A 19,946-nucleotide genomic window follows, 5' to 3' on the forward strand; every position below is an offset into this window, starting at 1 on the left:
TATACTGCAACAAAGCTCAACGGCTTCTCCGTGAGTATCCGCCCAACTAATCGTAGAGAAAGTTTTTCTTCTTGTGAATCATCAACACCATCATCGAGATCAACAATTTCATCTTCAGAATTTTTAATCTGCAACTTGGAGCATTGTTCGACTAAATCGTCTGCCATGACTGCAAAAGAGAAGGCTTCGAGCACGGGATTGAGAAAACGTCTCTAGAGAAAACCTAAAGAGAGAAAAGCCCTAACCCTAGAGAGAAGGGGACTATTTTTCTTCGTACATGAAGCATACAATACAAAGTAATGAGTATTTTTTAAAAATATAACATATGCTCACAAAAAAATATTAAATTAATTATATAAAATATTACAACTATTAATTACACACTTCAAACTCAAATTTAACAAATATTTATTTAAAATTATTTTATAAAATTTTAAACCAAAAAAAATAATTTGTTTGAAATAAAAAATATAAGTGACTTGCATAAAGATAGTTACAACCTAAATATTATTAGATTAAGCATTGTATTTAAGTAGAGGTGTTCAGTTGGGTAATCGGGTCGGTTTCGGACGGGTGTCATTCAATTCGGTTGTATTTCGGATCGTTTATATTTCGGATGCGTGTTGCGACGGGTCACATTCGGGTCGGGTCGATTAGTCACAGTTCAGTTGAAGATCGGTTATTCAAGCTATCGGGTTAGCATCAGTTCAGTGTCGGTTGAAGTTCATGTTGAGTTTCAATCGGTCTCAGGTTGTGATCGATTAATAATTGGTTCGGTTTTATTGGGTACAGATCAGGTTCGTGTATTTTTCAAGTAGAATTCGGCTACGAATTGCGAATTACTAATTACTATTGATCGCGTCAGTACCAGATTAAGTTGTTGGTTATTTTTTAATTGATGATAAGGTTCCTTTACTTAAAGAAAAATAGTGAAAATGCAAATCAATTAGTGATCATTATTACATTGTTACTTTTACTTGTTTGACCGAAAATTAAAATGATAAAGTTCTATCAATTTTCATCTAATTCGATTAAAAGTATTTAGATAAACATTGACCATTGATTATTAACTCTAAATATATTAAACCATGTATTTATAAAATTTATTTTATTAAAATATTTATCACTTTATTAGAATAACTAGTAAGATGCTTGAATATGAGTCGATTATACTTCTATGTTAAAAACTGGTTCAGGTTTACAGCAGTTCGATCTAAACTTCATTCAGTTTAAGTCAGTTTTAGCCGGATCGAGTTCGGTTTCAAGCATGATTCGGGTCGGATATGACTCGGGTCGGTCATTATTAGGTTTGGGTAATCTCGGTTACGGTTATGTGTTGGTTAGAAAAATCGGTTACAGCTCGGGTTTAGTTTTCCCATTTTCGGTTGTCAATCGATTCGGGTATAACTTCTGGTTGGATAATGTCGGTTCGATAAACCTAAAAAGAAACACATTTTCGGGTTGGTTTACTTTCGATTTCTGATCGAATTGTAAGTCGGGTCACTTTTGAACAGCTCTACATTTAAGTAACTAATGGTATAAATAAAAAAAATCCTAATAAAAGTAAATTATCTTTTAACCATCTCTAAATATCCAATACACTTAAATAATACTCATTTAATAAATAAAATTAATAAGATTTTATAATTAATTGAAAATAGGAAATAAAATATATGGTTTGTAATTTATTAAATGAAATAATATCAAATTTTTATAATTTTTTATTATGCATAATTAGAGATATTAAAGATTGAATTAATCAACTGCGTATGAAAGCAAATGTTGCTAGTAATTTGAAAAGAAGGAAGTACGAGTCAAACAAGTTAAAAAAATATTTGATAATTAAACTGATTAAAACAGCTTATCAATGCACATAAGCTGAAATTTCACACGCCAATAAACTAGCCTCTTTCATCCATTTAATTGGGTCAATATTTTGTATGACATCATTGCCCTAATTTTTAATCATACAATATAATAAAAAGACTGAAAAATTTAATATGACATTCTCATAATAATTTGTCATATGTAATAATTCTTACCAAAATTTACATCAACGTATTCTTTTAATATAAGAATAGTATATAACAATTAGATATATGCTGTTAAATTTTCTTGCAATATTATATTTTGAATTTAAAAGCTATATAAGATTTCCAATTAAAGTTTCTTAGTAAATTTATATTTGCTTTTTTATGTTGAAGTATTTGCTAATTATTAAAGTTTTTTTTATTATTTTAATTTTTAAAATATTTAATCAAGAAACAAAAGATACATGATAATCAAAAAATCACCAAACGTTTTAGACACGATTAACTAAGCACATTAATTAACAAATGCTTAATTGAATTATAATTAGGAAAATTTAATTTCAAATGTACAAACTTTGATTTATCTTTTAAAGATTTCAACTTTACATTATTTCAACTTTAACAGGTTATATTTATCTTTTATTGGTTGAAACGGTATTTTCTGGTCCTTTCTTCCCTTCTTTCTTTTACTATAAATATATTACTTATCCTCCTTTGAATAAATCATTCCTTTTAGCTTAAATTGTTCATCGAAATTATTGAATTGCTAAAAAAAAAAAGCAATTTCATTTACATGTTCATCAAAATTAATCTATTATATGTTGTTCATCAAAATTAAACCATTATATCATGTTCATCAAAATTCATCAAATAAAAAAAAGTGGTCTAAAGAAGCAACAGTAGCACCTTAATCATTATGTTCTTGCCTATATTGTGGTTGTTGAAGTTGTCCAATAACACCATGTTAAGAATAACTGAGTTGAAGACCAGAAAATTGAGTCCTCCATTTAAGATGTTTCTAAATAATCCCCAAAGTCGGTCAAATTAAGTCTATATCCCACCACAATTCCAACTTTTAATTTATTAATTTTGGAATATAAACCTAAAGAAACAAATGATCAAACACTTTGTGTATTATCTTCCTGATTTGCTTCTTCCTCCATTCCTTATCTACAAAGGATGGAAAATATGATCCCATCGTCAAGAAATGAATCGCCAAGATAAATCAATTTAAAGCAAGAATTGATGCGTTTGAGAGCATATGAATCAGTTACACTTCTGTTAACTAAAATAGTATTTCAAACAATCCTTTGTTTTACTGGAGAGTCATCGTAGAATCTATATCCTTTCGTACACCAACTATTTTTGATATATAAAATACATTAACTAGTGCATATTCAACAATACTTTCCAATCTCGCCTATCTTTTTCTTTGTAATGAAGAATTTTAGATGAACAGGATATAGCGTTTAAGCAGGAAGTCGAGCAGACATCACGAAACCATTGACTGATTCCACCAGCAGTTTTTTAACCTAATTCTCTTGTTAATTGAAAAACCAATGTTGTACAAAGTTAATTTTCTTCTGGGTTCCTATTGTTGTATTTTGAATTTTACATCCCATTTTAATTTACTTTTATTTTGAAAAATAACCGGTTATCTTAGGTTATAAATTACCTAAACACCTTTAAAATTAAAATGATATAAAGTTAAATACTTTAAAAGATAAATTAAAGTTAAAACTTTTATAAGTGAAGTGCTGAAAATTAGTACCTTTACAACCAAAATTTTCTTATAATTATAATTAAATTAAATAATCAATTCACCGTAAGCTTTCATAATTTATAGGAAAATTCCATGTGGTAGAAAAATATTTTTTATAATTCATGTGGTGACGTTGAGCTTCAAACTTTTCCAAGTGGTAGACAAAAGAGGATTTTTTGTTTGTTAACTTTACGCTATTTTTATTTAACGTAATGACATATTTAAATAAACAAACGTTTTGATCACCATAATTAACCACATATTTTAAAATCTAGTCGAAATAAATACTTAATATAACCAAAAACATAACATTTTGTGTACTATGTGGAAAACTTGGAAGTTGAAGGTTACTACGTGGATTTAATAAACATTTGTGGAAAAGCCAAAAAATCTGGGTTACCACGTGGAATTTCTCTAATTTATAATAGCAGGTAACGACTGATCTGCATTAAGAAGTAGGGGGCACACGGTCCGATTTGGTCTGGTTTGACACTAAAATCAGATCAAACAAAAAATTCCGGTCTGTAAATTTTCCAGACCGAACACAAAACCATTTTACAATGGTCCGGTCTGGTCTACGGTTTTTATTTTTATATTTTTCTCAAATTAATATATGTGTTTATACAAATATTTTGTATCTACAATCACCAAATATATTAATTTATAATTAGTTGATTGCATTAACATTATTTAAGTATATATTAGTATATAAAATACTTACATCTCAAAATATCTAGATAGCACCATATTACTGCATTAATTAGTTGATTTGCGATTTGATTTGGTCTAAAAAAAAAAAAACCATAAATCATAATTTATTTTGAAAAAAAATCAAACCAAACCTTTTAAGTTTTAACCCATAAACCAAATCAAATATTAAAATTACGGTCAATAAGTTTTGATTTGCGGTTTTAGATCAAACTCTCTTAATAAGTAAGAACTACGAAGGAATACCGGAATAGGTAACCCAGAATTGTGAATGGCGACGGTAGGAGGATCTAGTAGAGAAGGAACAGCCAAAGCAGCAGTGGCTGATCAGATTACACAGTCGATCCAATCTACCTCCAATCTTCTTCAACTTATGCACCAATCTTCTCCTTCTCAGGCATTTTTCTATTCTTTTTCCCGATGTTCTAATCCATTAAGAATTTATCATTCTTGATTCCTGAAATTTCTTAATAAATCCGACTTATTATTGTCTACCAGTGTTTTGTTATGGGAGTTAATTTTCTAAATTTCCGCTGTTGTTGAATGCTAGGGTTTGTAAAGTTGCAAATTTGAATGTATTATCTTAATGAATTCAGTTCCATTTTAAGATTGATTTAGTTTTATATTGTTTTTCGATCACAATTTCTCTGTTGTTGAATTCTAGGGTTTTGTCAAGCTGCAAATTCGCATGTCATTTCATATAAAGTTTAGCTTCGACCCAAAATTAATTCATTTTTAAATTGTTCTTCGATCATTCTTCGAAAATGGGATCAGAGAAGAGACGTGGATAAACAATATATATATTGCTTATCTACAAAAAAGATTGAATCTTGAGGCAACTTATGGTTATCTTGAAGAGATTGATGCTTTATAGTATAAATCAGAAACTAATTTTCTGTGGGCGAGCTGTTTAATTTTGCTTTCAACAATGAACTTACTCGTTTTCGTGCTGTTGATGTTACTGCCAAGCTTGGCTATTGTGCTTAGCTGAAACCCTAATTTAAGCATATGTTTGCATTGCCATATCTAATTTGATGAAGGAAGCGTGATTTGGTGTGAGCAAAGAAATTTTCAAGGTTATGTGTAATTAATGGTATATATTTTTATAGGTGAATAGATGTGGTTTGAAATGAATCAACATTTGAGGATAATAGGATTAACAAATCAAGCTTATTTCTTTTGATGGATAAAAATTAAAGTTACTTGGAAATGACATGAATGGTGAATGAGGCAACAGAACATGTGCATAAAAACTTTTGAATCCTAGGTGGATAAAGCAAAATAATGTTCTCCTGGTTTCTAAGAGGGGCCACCTACCTTTTTCGCTATTGATGTTATGCCGGTAATGAACTGTTTAAAGGCATGTAACTAGTTGATGTGTAGCATATCTACTCTAATCAGAGTAATGGCAATTAATTTTGTGATGTATGTGCAGAATGTTAAAGAAAAAACCGAAGAAATTTCTATCGTATTAGCAAATTATTTGGTTAATTATGCTGCATTGTTCATGTAGGCCCAGTTAGCGAAGCTTCCCAAGAACCTTTTGGCAAAAACAGATATGATCAGAAATACTGGGCAAGTATGTTATCATTATCTGCAGGAACCATGTAAAAGTTAGCAGCAATGTTTTTTGTTCTTAATTCCTACACTCATAATGCAGGTTCTGCAGCAGCTACCTCTTGTGGTTTCATCACTTGATGCATATATGGATGATGGATTACAATGGTATAGTGCATATATCTAAAATGTTTATCTTTGATGCGTATTCTCAGGAACTGTGCCAGTATATATGGATTTAGTGGATCCGTATATTTTCTTGCTTTTCATCATATTCTTGGCTTTTGTGTTTGCAGCATTCCTCATTTAAAGACTGTAACCCAACTCCTAACAAACATGGAAAGCTCCCAGCTCAAGTCTTCTCATTCTAGCCTTGACGAGTAAGGAAACAGGCAAGTCGCTCTCATCCTCTTCCTTCTCGACCTGCGAAGAAAACTTCTTTGATCGTTATGTGATGGAAGTGTTCAGGAGCATGATTTAGAATCCTTTATTCAGACTTTCTGTTTAAACTTACATTGCTAGGTTTTGTATTTGATGTCCATACATGTATCTTGTGTGGAGAGTTGAATTTGGGTATTTTTTAAGTTTAATGCATTAGCTTGTAAACTCATTCATGTTGAGGAAATTTATTCCTTTCAGTTTCAAGAGGGGTCAATAGACCAATCTTCAAAGTAGCCTAAAACTACCAATCTAAAGAGTAATAAGAGGGGTTGGTCGGCGGAGACTTGTTCTGAAAAGATAGCTAAGCCACTTTAGCGAGAGCTGTTAAGTGTGACTTGTTCTCTTAATATTCAAGTGTTCCAGACAACCACTAGTTGCTTTATGGTACATGGTCTTTGTAAGAAAATAGAATTAGTAAAAAATTAGAATAAGTTAGGCTTTATCTAGGATCTATTGTTAGCATATTTATAACATCTATTGTTAGTGAAGGTTTGTAAGAGTACTATAACTCTTTAAGAGGTGGGTGAATAGAGTTTGACGGATATTTATAAATACTTCACAAAATATTCGAAACAATGAGACATAAATGAAGAATCTGAATCTCCAAAACATTTAAAAACAATTACAATTGAGGAGAGCTAAAATTAAGAACAACATAAAACTTTGATCAATAGAACAAAGTAAACGTTAGAAGCTTGGTTGTTGTAGTTGTCGTGATTGTTTTTCTTGAAGTTTGATGAAGAGTCAATTCATAAGAAATGCCTTAAGTAGCCGTTAGGAGCATTAGGTCTTCATCACCAAGTTTTTCTAGGTTTTGTTAGGTTATGCATGGGCTTTCAAGGTTTTTTATCTTTTGAAACTTAGGCCTTGATTTGCTCAATTAAAAGCAAATTAATTTTAACCACAAAAGTTAGTTTAAACAATAATAATAATAATAGAACAATTATCCAATATTATAGCAACCCATTTTGATTAAGCTTTATCATAAAATATTTATCCTATTTTAATCATAACAAACTAATTAAAATGTAGAATTATATCTTTTAGAATATTTAGAAATATTTTAATAATAATGTTTTTTAGATATAAATTAAGGAAAAGTAGTTTCATAATTTTATGACATATTCCTAGCATAGTTAAGAACATCTTATATAGGCGTTTTAGAATAATTAACCTTAGAATGTTTACTTAATAATTTATATAACAACTTTAGCACATTAACAAATTATTTGGACATACTTAAGATAATTAAACAATTTTTCATGTAAATTGGACCATTAATCAAATAATTTAATTACTTAATTTATTGATTAATTTAATGAGTTTTGAGTTATCATCATTTCAAGGAGTTCAGTCTTCAATCTCCTCCTTGATGAAAAACATAACCATATTATCCTAAAATATGTTTCTAGATGAAAAACGTTTTAACTTTTTGTTAAACATCAACAATATATCTAAGTTAAATAACTTAATCGTGTAATCAAATAAATATATATAAACACACATAATGTAACATGATAATTTATCAAGATATATGAGCATCATATCATAAAAAGTAACATAAAGAACTTGAAGAACATATCAAAAATATCAATAACTTTTCAAGAATTAGTAACATAGCAAAGCAATCTTTAACAAATATTGCCAAGAACTTCAAGAACACTTTTCTTAAGTAATTCATTAATATTAACTGATCATATATCAATAATAACACAACACATATCAAATAACTATACCAATAGTTGAAATAATCATATATCATGTTTTATCAAAAACATTAAACGATTCTCAATAAGCCAGGCAAGAACATAACTTCAAAACTGGAACACATGCAAATGACATAATATTAAAAGAATGCTATTAAAATCAAAGAACAGTAGCTTAGCATTAACATTTGCTTTTCGTATTTCATATGCATATGCAGCAGCAAGTTTAGCATGCATCAAGCTTAAGCAACAATAACAAAAATAATATTTAGTTAGTTGTAGAAACCGAAAGCATTCTCTCCCTTTTTGACTTTGACTTGAGTTAACAAAATGTGGGATTGTTTCTTCAAAAACTAACTAAACATAACCCCAAAAAAATTGTTTTTAAGACAACAATAGAAAGATCACTTCTTTGATATAGTCTTCCTTCTTTTTGGGGTAGGTTGTGGTGGTGGAGTGTCTTCCTTAGGTGGAGGGATGGCTTCTTTTGGTTGGAGTATGACTCTTTTACTGTTGTAGAAATGAGAACAACAATAGGTACTTCTTCATCAACCTCTACCTCTTATATCATCATCCCTTTCATGTCCTTGATGAAATTCTCAAGCATAAAGGTCAAAGTTGTGACCTTATCATTTAAGATCATGAAAAGAGCTTTAATCTTACAAACCTCTATATCAAGAGACTCGAGGCGAGAATGGGTGATGTAATCTTTGATTTGAGGTTTAAGACATGACAATTTTTACCATAAATCTTTGAGTTCTTCCTTCTCAGCATGGCAAAAATTTGAATATAATTCATATTTTGCATTAACCTTGAAAATTCCAATTGATGTAAGAACATTGCAAGAAAGGATTTGGGGGCCTTGATAATCGATTTCCTCATGATCAGAGGGAATGTTAAAATGATCAAAGACTAAAGAAAGTAAATTAGCATATAGGGTAGGGCAATGTTTTGGATGGAGGAACTACAATAACGAATGTGAGAGAAAATCGATGATGCACAATCCACAGATTTATGAGAGGCTATCTTCCACATGAGAATGAGTTGGACATCAATAACCAACTCCTGTGAAAAGCCTTTTGGATGAATGGTTTTAACAAGCTGATAGTGAAGCAACTTTCTATTCAAATTTAGGGCATTATGAGCAAGCCGTTTTGAGGGTGAAAAGTCATGAAAACCGGACAGAACAAACATGTCCTTACCATTTTGAAAAGCAATAGAATTTGGTTTGCTATCATCAGAATATCCAGAGAAATTGATAAGTTCATTCATTAGGTTACGAGTGATGACAATTTCTTGTCCCTTAACAAAACTTCTAATGGCTGAAAATCCATCAACAGAAAAAGATAGATTGCAATAAAATAGTTTAAGAAGGTTTGGACAAGTGACAGAAACTGGTTTAAGAAGTTTACCTGGGGTGGACTCTATGAAAATTGAAACGATATCAAGATCTTCAAAAAGGAAAAATGTGTAGTCCAGCAGATCTACTTATGACATTGTGCGATTCTTGAAGACATCAACCCATTTTTCATAAACTGTATGGTTTTCAAACCATTGTTTGGGTACATCAACAGTAGTTGGTGGGGATAGTAAAGAAATTAATAGGTTGTTTTTGCGTTTCAAGAGATGGAAAATATTCTTGATGATTCTTGTTACTTTTCTTTCAGGTGCCATGATTAAAGCTTTGAAGGTAGAAAAGGTAACTAAGGATTTCTTGATTTTCAAAGAAGAAGATGATTGCTTGTTTTGGAAAAGTAAAGTGACGATTCTTTGGGTTTTAAAAGGGTTAAAGATAACTTGTGATGGGAAGAAAGCAATAAAGGTGTAAGGTGTAACCCCTAAGATCATGCAATATCATTTAACATACCAAGTTCTATACGTATAAAAGCAAAACGACAAGATTCAAAACCTTTGTAATTATATCAGCAAGTTATTGTTTAATAGGAACAAAAGAGAGAGACTCATTACCTTTTTCAACATCGTCACGTATGAAATGATGACGTACCTCAATATGCTTTATACGAGAATGTTGGATTGGATTAGTTTTAATACAAATAACGCTTGTGTTGTCACACATTATTGGTATGCCTTTGAGATTTAGTCCAAGATCTCTAAGTTGTGCAATCCACCGTACTTGTGAGCAACAAGCTCCAGCTGCAATGTATTCTACTTTTGCTGTTGATAGAGGTACTGAATTTTGCTTCTTAGAGTGCCTAGAGATCAATGATGATTCTAAGAATTGACATGATTCAAATGTGCTCTTTCTATCAACTTCATATTCAACATAATCAGCATCCTAATAACCAACCAACGCAAAATTGCTACTACTAGGATACCAGAGGCCAAAGTCTTTAGTCCCATGTAAATATCTAAATATTGTTTTGACGGTAGTTAATTGTGATTCTTTTAAATTAGCTTGAAATCTTACACATAAGTTTGCACTAAACATAACAACTAGCCATTAAATATAATAGAGAATCAATCATACCTCTATAAGATGTTTGATCTACACTCTTACCATTTAAATCTTAATCCAAGCTTATGGTTGAGCTGATGATAGTGTTTGCACTTTTGTTAAAGATTACTTTGTTATGTTACTGATTCTTGAAAAGTTGCTGATTTTTGATATGTTCTTCAAGTTCTTTATGTTACTAATTTATATGATGCTCAAATATCTTGATTAATTATCGTATTTGTATATGCTTATTTGATGACATGATTAAGTTATTTAATTTAGACATATTTGTATGTTATTCAAAAAGTTAATGGTTATCTAAAATAACTGGTTACCCTTATTCTTGAGTTAATGTTTACCTAAAATAACAGGTTACCCCTATTCATTTAAAAAAGGAAAAGTAATTGTATCTTTAACCGAATAAATCTTCACTCTCCTGCACTGTTTCTTTTTTCGACCTTGCCTCCATTCTCTCTGTTCAATTTAACTCTTTTGCCCAAGTTTGTTAAAGTTGCAAATGAGTGGATGTGATTCTTAACGCGGACGCAACACAAACTCAATTTTCACAAACTGGAGCCCAAATTGAAAACTGTTCGCAGGGGACCAAACTTAAGAGAGAATTTCTATTCTTGCCCAAAATTTTCCTTTGTGTTTTAGTTGATTTTGTTTTTGCTTTGTTTTGTAGAACGGTGATGGTTCTTTCTTTCACTCTCATGTTTATTAAATTGGCAGAGCAAGAGGTACCGTGTGGTATGTTGGTTTAGAAGGTGAGAAAATTGAAAGCAAAGAAAGATGATATGAAGAGTGCAATGTCTACTTTGAGAAAAGAAAATGATGAGCTTAAGATGGATTTGATAAAAGCTGGTGTTAGGGGAAAACATCTTTTATTTGCTTTCTTGGTTTCATGGGCTATGTTTGCCATAACGTTTTATGTACATGGTTTAGAGGATTGTAGAAGTAAGAAATTTGAAAATTGATAACATGTATGCAAATGTAACTCACTTTTTGTTAAGGATGCAACAACTTTGTTTGCACTTTCAATGTAGGATGTAATAAACGTACTTGTAATGTAGGATTTTCTATATATATCAAATTAGTCAATTAATAAAATTTGGATCATTATGTGTGTTCATCAATTCCTGTGCAATTTTTTCATACATCAATAACAATAGACAATATTGAAGGTAACCCTAATATCATATTACCTGGTAAAACCATACCATTTTTTCAAAACAAAACCCCATTTATTTTCATTAATCCATTGTTCGCAAGTATAACTCGAAAACAACTAAAATGACCTAACCTTATATCCCACCAGCTCCATTGTATTTACTAGATAAGTCCGTCAAGTAATACATGGACAAATCATGATTTACTGCAAGCGTTCTATAAAAACCTTCAAAATAACTAATGCAACCTTAAGCTTTATTGAATTTTCCCTCATACAAAAGTCTAATAAACACATTTCGATCCATTAGTTTCATAATTGCAATAAAACTCATATATATATATATATATATATATATATATATATATATATATATATATATATATATATATATATATATATATATATTGATTCAAGATTGGAGCATAAAGAATGAAACCTAATTAATTTTTAAGCGAAATTCGAACAATTACAAAGAGATTATAAAGTATTATTTGAGATTGCAATCATAAAAATTTACTTGTAATCTGATATTGTTCTCGAACTCTCATTTGTAATATCCAAGAAATGAAAGTTTTTCTAAAATCATCCTTCACAAACAAAGGATAATACTAACATCCTTGAAACTCCATTGAAGCAATATATGTTGAAGGTTAGAGTAATTTTGGGTTAAAGATGGTAGCTTGCATGTGCGAGGATTACGATGAGTGTCCTCGAATTGACTGTTGATAATGTGTAATTAACAGTTATCACCTGGTTGGTGTATGTATTTATCAATCTTACCGGTTAATATAGTAAAATAACTCTTTCTCTGCAAAACTAAGTAAAAAGTTGAATTTTTGTAGAATAAACAAAACGTTGGTCTTTTATTTACAGACGACAAAAAAATTGAATTTTTAGAAACAATTGTTTCTTATATATATAGATAGACTTTGTAAAGCAGATTGCTATGAAAATAATTAATTAAATCTCTAAAACTATTGTTTTGATTCTTTACATGGTGTTAGAGCAGACTGTTTTGATCAACTAGGTTTCTAATTGATTAATCCTACATGTGAATTTGACGGGAGTTCACTTGTGAGGGGATGTTAGAATAATTTATGCCACATTGATGAATTGAAAATGACTTGCACTCTTTGTTAGTCATTAGAACCTTATTTTCCATTGCCACATGGTTTTGAGATGATGTCTCTTTTACTTATAAAGTGTACACCAGAAAAAGGTCACAGTTTTTATAGAACGGAGGGGAGTATATAGTTATGCATTCGTAGTTTGATTCTTAGTTGATTCATATATTACATTATTATCGATCAATGGTTTTGTGTATTGTGTGTTGGGTATGATTAGCGAATATAGCAATCAAGTAGAAAAATGTGGGTTGAATAATATTGTCATAGATTACATTACACTTGTGCTTAGTCAATTAGTAACAATATGCATTTATGTGATATGATACAAATTAAGTTATTAGGATTGGGATTGTATTCAATATTGTTGAGGGGGTAGGATTGAAACGGTAGAATCGGGTCGTAGGATCGTGTGATTCTACATATTATACATTAATGTGTTTTGGATTACTGTTTATCAATTATATTTGTTCTTTTTTAAGTTTTAAAATGTAAGTAAAAACTTATTTAATTTCATCTATTAAGTTTTGAACAAAAATTCTTTTAATAATTATGTTTAAACTACAAATTAAGAAAAACTTGAATCTTATAGTTATATTGATTTAACCATTTTACACACACACACACACACACATATATATATATATATATATTTAAAGATAACTGAAATCTGGATTACAGAAAATATTTTACAATAGAAACTACTATTGTACGATCGGATTGCAAGTTCATAGGGTTGTAGAATCGTGTTATGATCAAACCACTTGAATTCTTGATCTAAATAGTATCGCACAATTTTAACACATTAAAATCCTACCTATGATCTGAATCAATCGCTTATATTTGAATCGTAGAATCAGAAAATCGTAGATCAGAATCGAAATTCTAATAACAATTACAAATACATGTGTATGGTCTATGCAGCTTTTGAATACTTCATGCTTTTGCTCAAAAGTTTCGTTTGGACCATGATGTAAATTTCTCTTGTTAAATACCTAGAAATTGCTATATTAACAAGAGTGTTACTTATGCTAACAACTACTTCTGAGATTGATAAACTGTACAAGCTTATTTAATTTTCAAAGAAAATTAATTATTTACAACATGCTCATTGGCATAGATGATGTGGATCTCTCCAAGAATATTGTTACGCAGTTGTTAAAAAAATAGTGCGACAATTAAATTTAATGGATATGATTAAACGTGAAAGAAAATAAAAAAATCTTCATGTGGACCCTTGACTCTGTTTTTTTGTGGTCTGCCAGGACCAATCTTCATTGAAGGAGGATCGATCGGTTTATCAATTTTAGGTCAATACCTCTCGCCAATACAAGGATTGATGTTTCTTTCATAGGCTCTCAAATAAGCCTCTTTAGTGTAGCATTGATCAACATATGACTCAACCTCCTTATGCAAGTAAAAAATAGATGCAACTCCATGACAACATGGAATCCCTCTTAAATCCCATTTCCTGCAAGTATAAGTTCTATTTTCAATATCAACCTCTAAAACATCCATATAATGCGCTACCTTGAAACGAGTTGATGTTGAAGGAATGACAGTGCACTTAGCTGCTTCTTGCTTCTCTAAATCTAACGTTTTTTGTACCTTTGGACATAACAAACCCTTCCACTTCATCAATGCCTCTTCCTTTTTATTAGCCATCCTCTTCATTAGCATTGATATGATTTCTTCAAGCATATCTATTAAGTGATGGGATCTAGCATTCATAATGTAATTGTTAAAAGTTTCTACCATATTGCTCAAAATAACATCACACTTTCCTTCTAGTTTGACAAAAGATCTACAAAATAAGTGTGGACCACATTTCTTAAAGGCGTCAACAGCAACTGGATTTACATCCTCCATCTCACTAATTGCTTCCTCAAAATCAGCCAAGTTGTATGCTTTGACACATTTCCAAAACAGTAATTTAATCTCTTCTCCTTTGAATGACTTGTTCCAATTTGCGTAGATGTGCTTAGCACAATGCCTATGTTCTGCTTTTGGAAGCTCCAGCTGGACTGCCCTCAAAATGCTTTGTACAATAGATAAGTGTGTTAAGCTGGATTAGGAATAACATTCTGAATACTAAATTAGTAGCATCAGTATACTGAAGTCAGTAGCTATTTTGAGGCTAAATGGATGTATACTAAATGCACAACATTAGTAGGAGTAATCCAGCACAGTAGCTAAATACACACAACAGCTAAATGCACAGTAGCAAAATCAGTAGCATTTTGAGGCTAAATGGATGTATACTAAATGCACAACATTAGTAGGAGTAATCCAGCACAGTAGCTAAATACACACAACAGCTAAATGCACAGTAGCTAAATTAGTAGCATTTTGAGGCTAAATGGATGTATACTAAATGCACAGCATCATTAGTAGGAGTATACAAAACTCAGTAATCCAGCACATTAGCTAAATACACACATCAGCTAAATGCACAGTAGCTAAATCAGTAGCTATTTTGAGGCTAAATGGATGTATATTAAATGCACAACAGCATCAATAGGAGTAATCCAGCACAGTATACTAAATACACATAGCAGCTAAATACAGAATAGCTAACTCAGTAGCATTTTGAGGCTAAATGGATGTATACTAAATGCACAACAACATCAGTAGGAGTATACAGAACTCAGGTTTCAACATCAGTATACAAATGGATGTATACTAAATGCACAGCGGCATCAGTAATCCACATCAGTAGCTAAATACAGAAGTTAGTATACAAATGGATGTATATAAATCAGTAGCTAAATGGTTGTACACTAAATGCAAAGCAGCATCAGAAGATAAATGGATGTATATAAATACAACAGTAGGGAAGGGTGTATACCTGGTGTTCATCTGATATTACTATCCACTCTTTACCATTATCATGAGGCACACACTTCTTGAATTCAGAAATGAACCATTGCCATGATTCATTGTTTTCACCCTCAACAACAGCCCAAGCCAATGGATACATTTGCTCGTTTAGGTTTTTTCCATCTGCACTTTATAGCGTTCCTCCAAGGAATGTTTTTAGAAAGCAACCATCAATGCACAATATTTTCTTGCACCCACCATCCTAACCATCTTCAACCTCTTCAAAGCAAACAAAAAACTTCTGAAATGTGGGTGGATTTGTGCTTGGATCAGTAACAGCAATGAAGTGGCTATTAGGGTTACTTTGTTCTAAAACCCCAACATAGCTCATGAGCTTCTAATAATGTTGTTTCATAGATCCATGTAACCTCCTATGTGCAGCATACTTAATCTTGTAGGCAAAGCCCCTACTAATGATAATTCGAAATTGTTTCCTAACAATATCAACTAGTTCTGTAGAAGGAATGTGTGGCCTTGACTTGAATAAATCAAGTAACTGATCTGCACACCAAGAAGCTTTGAATTGACGATTAGAATCCATGTTTCTTTGACAATTGTGATCACCATTAACTTTCTTGACAATAAAGGAAGCTCGTGTTTTATCCAAACTAGTGTAGAGCTTAAAGGGACAACCATCAATACACCTTACACCAAGCTTATTCAATTTAGACTTGTCACTCAAACAAAATTTTACATTTCTTTCCTGATGAATTGCATATTTCCTTACCACCTCCTTAAATTCAACTGGGGTGCTAAAAACTTGCCCAACAATCCATTTGAACTTTCTAAAATCAGTCCGATCATGAAATCCAGTAGTAGCATCATCAGCTTCATCTAGGCATGGCCACGGTCCGGGTTGGTCCGGTTCCGTTCCGGTTCCATCCGGTTCCGGTTCCACCCGGTTCCGGTTCCATTTGGAACCTGTCGCGAACGGTTCCGGTTCCGGTTCCGGTTCCGGGCGGTTCCAAACGGTTCCTTGGCGGTTCATGAGGCGGTTCCGGCGGTTCCAACTCACGGGACGGGCGGTTCGGACCATCGGTTCCATTTTAATTTTTTCTTTAAATTTTTGTATAATAAAAAAATACTATAATATCGCGGACGTACCTTTGATGATTACTTGATTATTAGCGAAATTCATTGCATGTCAAGTTGTCATCGTTATTGAAATATTTACTAAAAAGAATGGAAAAAAATAAATTAATAAGAAACGAATCAATGATAATGTCGATAAAGATGATTAATAAAAAAAGAGGGAGAAAATGGACTTGAACCTAGTACCCAAATGAATACTAAGCTGCCTACGTATCCCGAAGGAATCAAAGCCCACGTAGTTCTTTGTCATACCTTTTATTTATAGTTGTTGAGTGTTGATTCATCGTTGTCGCTTGTCGGATTGATCCTATTCGTCTTCGTCATCATCATGTGGTTGATTAGATGCTTCCGCTGACTCTCCTCCTGACGATGATGAAGTTGTATCCATCATCATCCATGGATCATCATCGTCGTCTTGATCATCATCGTTCCTTAGTCCTTGTGTTCGAATCTCAGCTTGATCCCAATCTTTCTTGCAAACACATATTTGAATACTATGTGGAGCAAGACGAGATCGCTTTTCATCCAAAACTCTTCTACCTGCACTAAAAGCAGACTCCGACGCAATAGTTGACGCAGGAATTGCAAGGACATCCTTTGCAATTCTCGATAAAATGGGAAATTTAACAGATTTTTCTTTCCACCACTCCAAAATATTATAGACACTTGGGTCTATTTCAAAGTGGTGTTTAAGATAACTATCTAGTTCTAAATATGTGGTCGAGGAAGAAGAAGATCCTACAAAACTATCATCTTGAGTCATTATGTTAGCTATTACTGAATTATAGAAAGTGGGACGAGCCGAAACGCTAGCACGCCTAGACATATCGCGTTTCGGGTTATATACACTAGCGTAAAAATCATACAGTTCAGCTAAATATTTTTTACATGTTCCTACATAATATTGTACATCAGAAGACGGGCGATCTAACGATTGATAATAAAATCCTATTACTTTAGTTAGGACCTCAGTTTTAAAACGTGGGTCCAAAATGGTTGCGATTCCATAAATATAAGGAAAATCGGTAAAATATGATTTCCATTTTTCCATCATATCTGCAAGAATCGGCCTTAATTGTGGGTTAGTATCTTCATGTGTATGTTTAAGTAGATGATAAAAAATAGTAATACATTCACTTATTACTAAGTGAACGTTCGGTTCATAAACATAAGAAAAAATCTTAGTCGCGTGGTCATACGCTTCTAATATGTTATGTACACCTATTGCTAATTCCCAAGTTTCATCAGCTATGAAACTATCTGTATACTCACTATATATTTGTGTTATTACTGGGCGATAAGCAATCGCCTTTCTTAATAAATCGTTGGTTGAGCCCCAACGTGTAGGAGTATCTAATGACCAATACACTTTTTTAAGTTGGTATTGGTCACATAATTGTTTATATCTTCTTTTTATCTTTCCGATCCTAAGCCATTTCACTATATCCCTAATTGGTTCTAATAATTCACTTAATTGTTTTATGCCTACTTGACAAGATAAGTTAACTATATGCGCACAACAACGTATGTGTAATAAGCTACCCCCAAGGATTAAACTAAAGGCAGGTTCGTTAAACAAAAGTTCTTTACATTTAATGTTTGCGGTTGCATTATCAGTTGAACAACAAAATATTTTATCTAATAAGTTCCATTCTCTACATATCTCTACTAATCTATATTTTATGTTTTCACCGGTATGTCTTTCTGGCATTGTCTCAAAAGCAATTATTCTTTTTTGAATAATCCAATTTCGATCTATCCAGTGTGCTGTTACACACATATAAGGTTCTAAATGTGGGGGAGCAGACCAAATGTCAGTTGTTATGCTAACCCTACCATTAAACGATTTAAACATTTCAACTAATTCATAGCGCATTGATTCGTATAATTTAATTGTGCGTCTTTTAAGAGTGCTCCTAGGGATTGCTCTATATTGTGGTTGCAATTGTTGTCTAGTGAGACGCTCGTATGCCCTACTTTCACCGTGGTTAAAAGGCAATTCATCACAAATTACATACCTAGAAAATTCATCAATCATGTCATTACGATTATATCTAAAAGGCATACCTGTGTTGGGAATGTCCCATTGTGTCTGTCGGCTTCCACTTGTGGTCCCGCTGCCGCTTGCTGCATGAGTTTCTTTTGTGATTCCATGCTTCTTTGCCAAATGTTTGTTAAAAGATCCTGTTCCACCACCTAACACGTATTCACAAAACACAATAAATAAATGTTTATAAAATATGAATATATAATGTATGAATGTATTATGTATGTATAAAAAACTTAAAAAGTATTTACCTCTGGTGAAACTGTATGAAACTAAGGGCTTTACTCCTTGACTTTCACAAATTTGACAAGTGCATAAGAAAATATCTGGATTCTCAGTTGGTTCTTTTGTGAAATACGACCACACATGTGAAACAGCTCTACCACTAGGAGGTGGCATTGCCGGAAAAGGTTGTCTTACTGGTTCATCTTCATCTAAATAAATAATTTAAAATTATAAAACTATAATTAAATAAATAAATAATTTAAAGTTTAATTAATTTGAAGAATAAAATTATAAAACTAACCGATAGTTTGGAAATTGACTCGTTTACCACGAGCTTGTCTTTGTTGTTGTTGTTCTCCTTGTTCTTCATGTGATCTTGTTGATGACTGTCGAGATATATGTATCCCAATTGGGGTCGTTGGTTCCTCTTCTTCATCAATTTGTATATCTCTTTCCACTTCTTCTGCATAATTATGTAACTCCGGGTCGTACCCTTCCGGATAATTATGTTCATAATTATAATTACTAATGGAGGGTGTTGTTGATACCGACGGAGTAGAAGTGGCCTTTCTTTTGGAGGAACTGGAACCTCCTAATGATTTTGCCACTTTAGTAACTTTTTTTGTGGCTTTTTCAAAAATGAAGACATGATTGATAATATTGAAGTAATAATAGAAATATAGAATTAAGAAATAAATAAATAATTAATTATGTAACTAACTAAATTAAGAAATAATTAGAAGACTAATTATGTAATTAAGAGAATAATTGCGTAATTAAAGAATTAAGTAGAGAGAGTAAGTAGAGAGAGTAGGAGAAGAGATGAGTTGTGAATGAAAATGATTGAAAGTGATGAGTATATATAGAGTATATCCCAACGGCTATAAACGGTAACAAACGGCTAGTTTTTTGGCGAACCGGTTCCATGGAACCGGTGGGCCGGTTCAACCGGACCGGTCCCGGTTCC

At 31.9% G+C, this 19,946-nt stretch overlaps 1 protein-coding gene across 5 annotated transcripts; it reads left to right on the forward strand.

Moving 5' to 3' along the window:
• The first annotated feature begins 4,453 nt into the window (after nt 1–4,453).
• Nucleotides 4,454–11,550, forward strand: LOC130799698 (tobamovirus multiplication protein 2B). Of its 5 annotated transcripts, none has more exons than XM_057662889.1 (6): nt 4,454–4,678; nt 5,795–5,860; nt 5,942–6,006; nt 6,135–6,230; nt 9,653–9,684; nt 11,126–11,550. In XM_057662889.1, exons 1-4 carry the CDS (start codon nt 4,553–4,555, stop codon nt 6,220–6,222), a joined length of 345 nt encoding a protein of 114 aa, XP_057518872.1. In that variant the 5' UTR covers nt 4,454–4,552; the 3' UTR covers nt 6,223–6,230; nt 9,653–9,684; nt 11,126–11,550. The 5 variants fall into 5 exon arrangements, with proteins under 5 accessions (XP_057518872.1, XP_057518873.1, XP_057518869.1 ...); XM_057662890.1 differs by having other exon boundaries at nt 11,173–11,550; XM_057662886.1 differs by lacking the exon at nt 9,653–9,684 and having other exon boundaries at nt 4,455–4,678.
• Nucleotides 11,551–19,946: the final 8,396 nt, after the last annotated feature.

This window comes from Amaranthus tricolor, chromosome 14 (assembly GCF_026212465.1).
Source record: "Amaranthus tricolor cultivar Red isolate AtriRed21 chromosome 14, ASM2621246v1, whole genome shotgun sequence".
NCBI classification, from domain to species: Eukaryota; Viridiplantae; Streptophyta; class Magnoliopsida; order Caryophyllales; family Amaranthaceae; genus Amaranthus; species Amaranthus tricolor.

Bases quoted from the DNA above. Each gene is read 5' to 3' on its own strand.
- LOC130799698 (XM_057662889.1), top strand. From the start codon at position 4,553: ATGGCGACGGTAGGAGGATCTAGTAGAGAAGGAACAGCCAAAGCAGCA. The intron at 5,861-5,941 runs GTATGTTATCAT...CTCATAATGCAG, and splicing joins TGATCAGAAATACTGGGCAA to GTTCTGCAGCAGCTACCTCT. The intron at 6,007-6,134 runs GTATAGTGCATA...TTGTGTTTGCAG, and splicing joins ATGGATGATGGATTACAATG to CATTCCTCATTTAAAGACTG.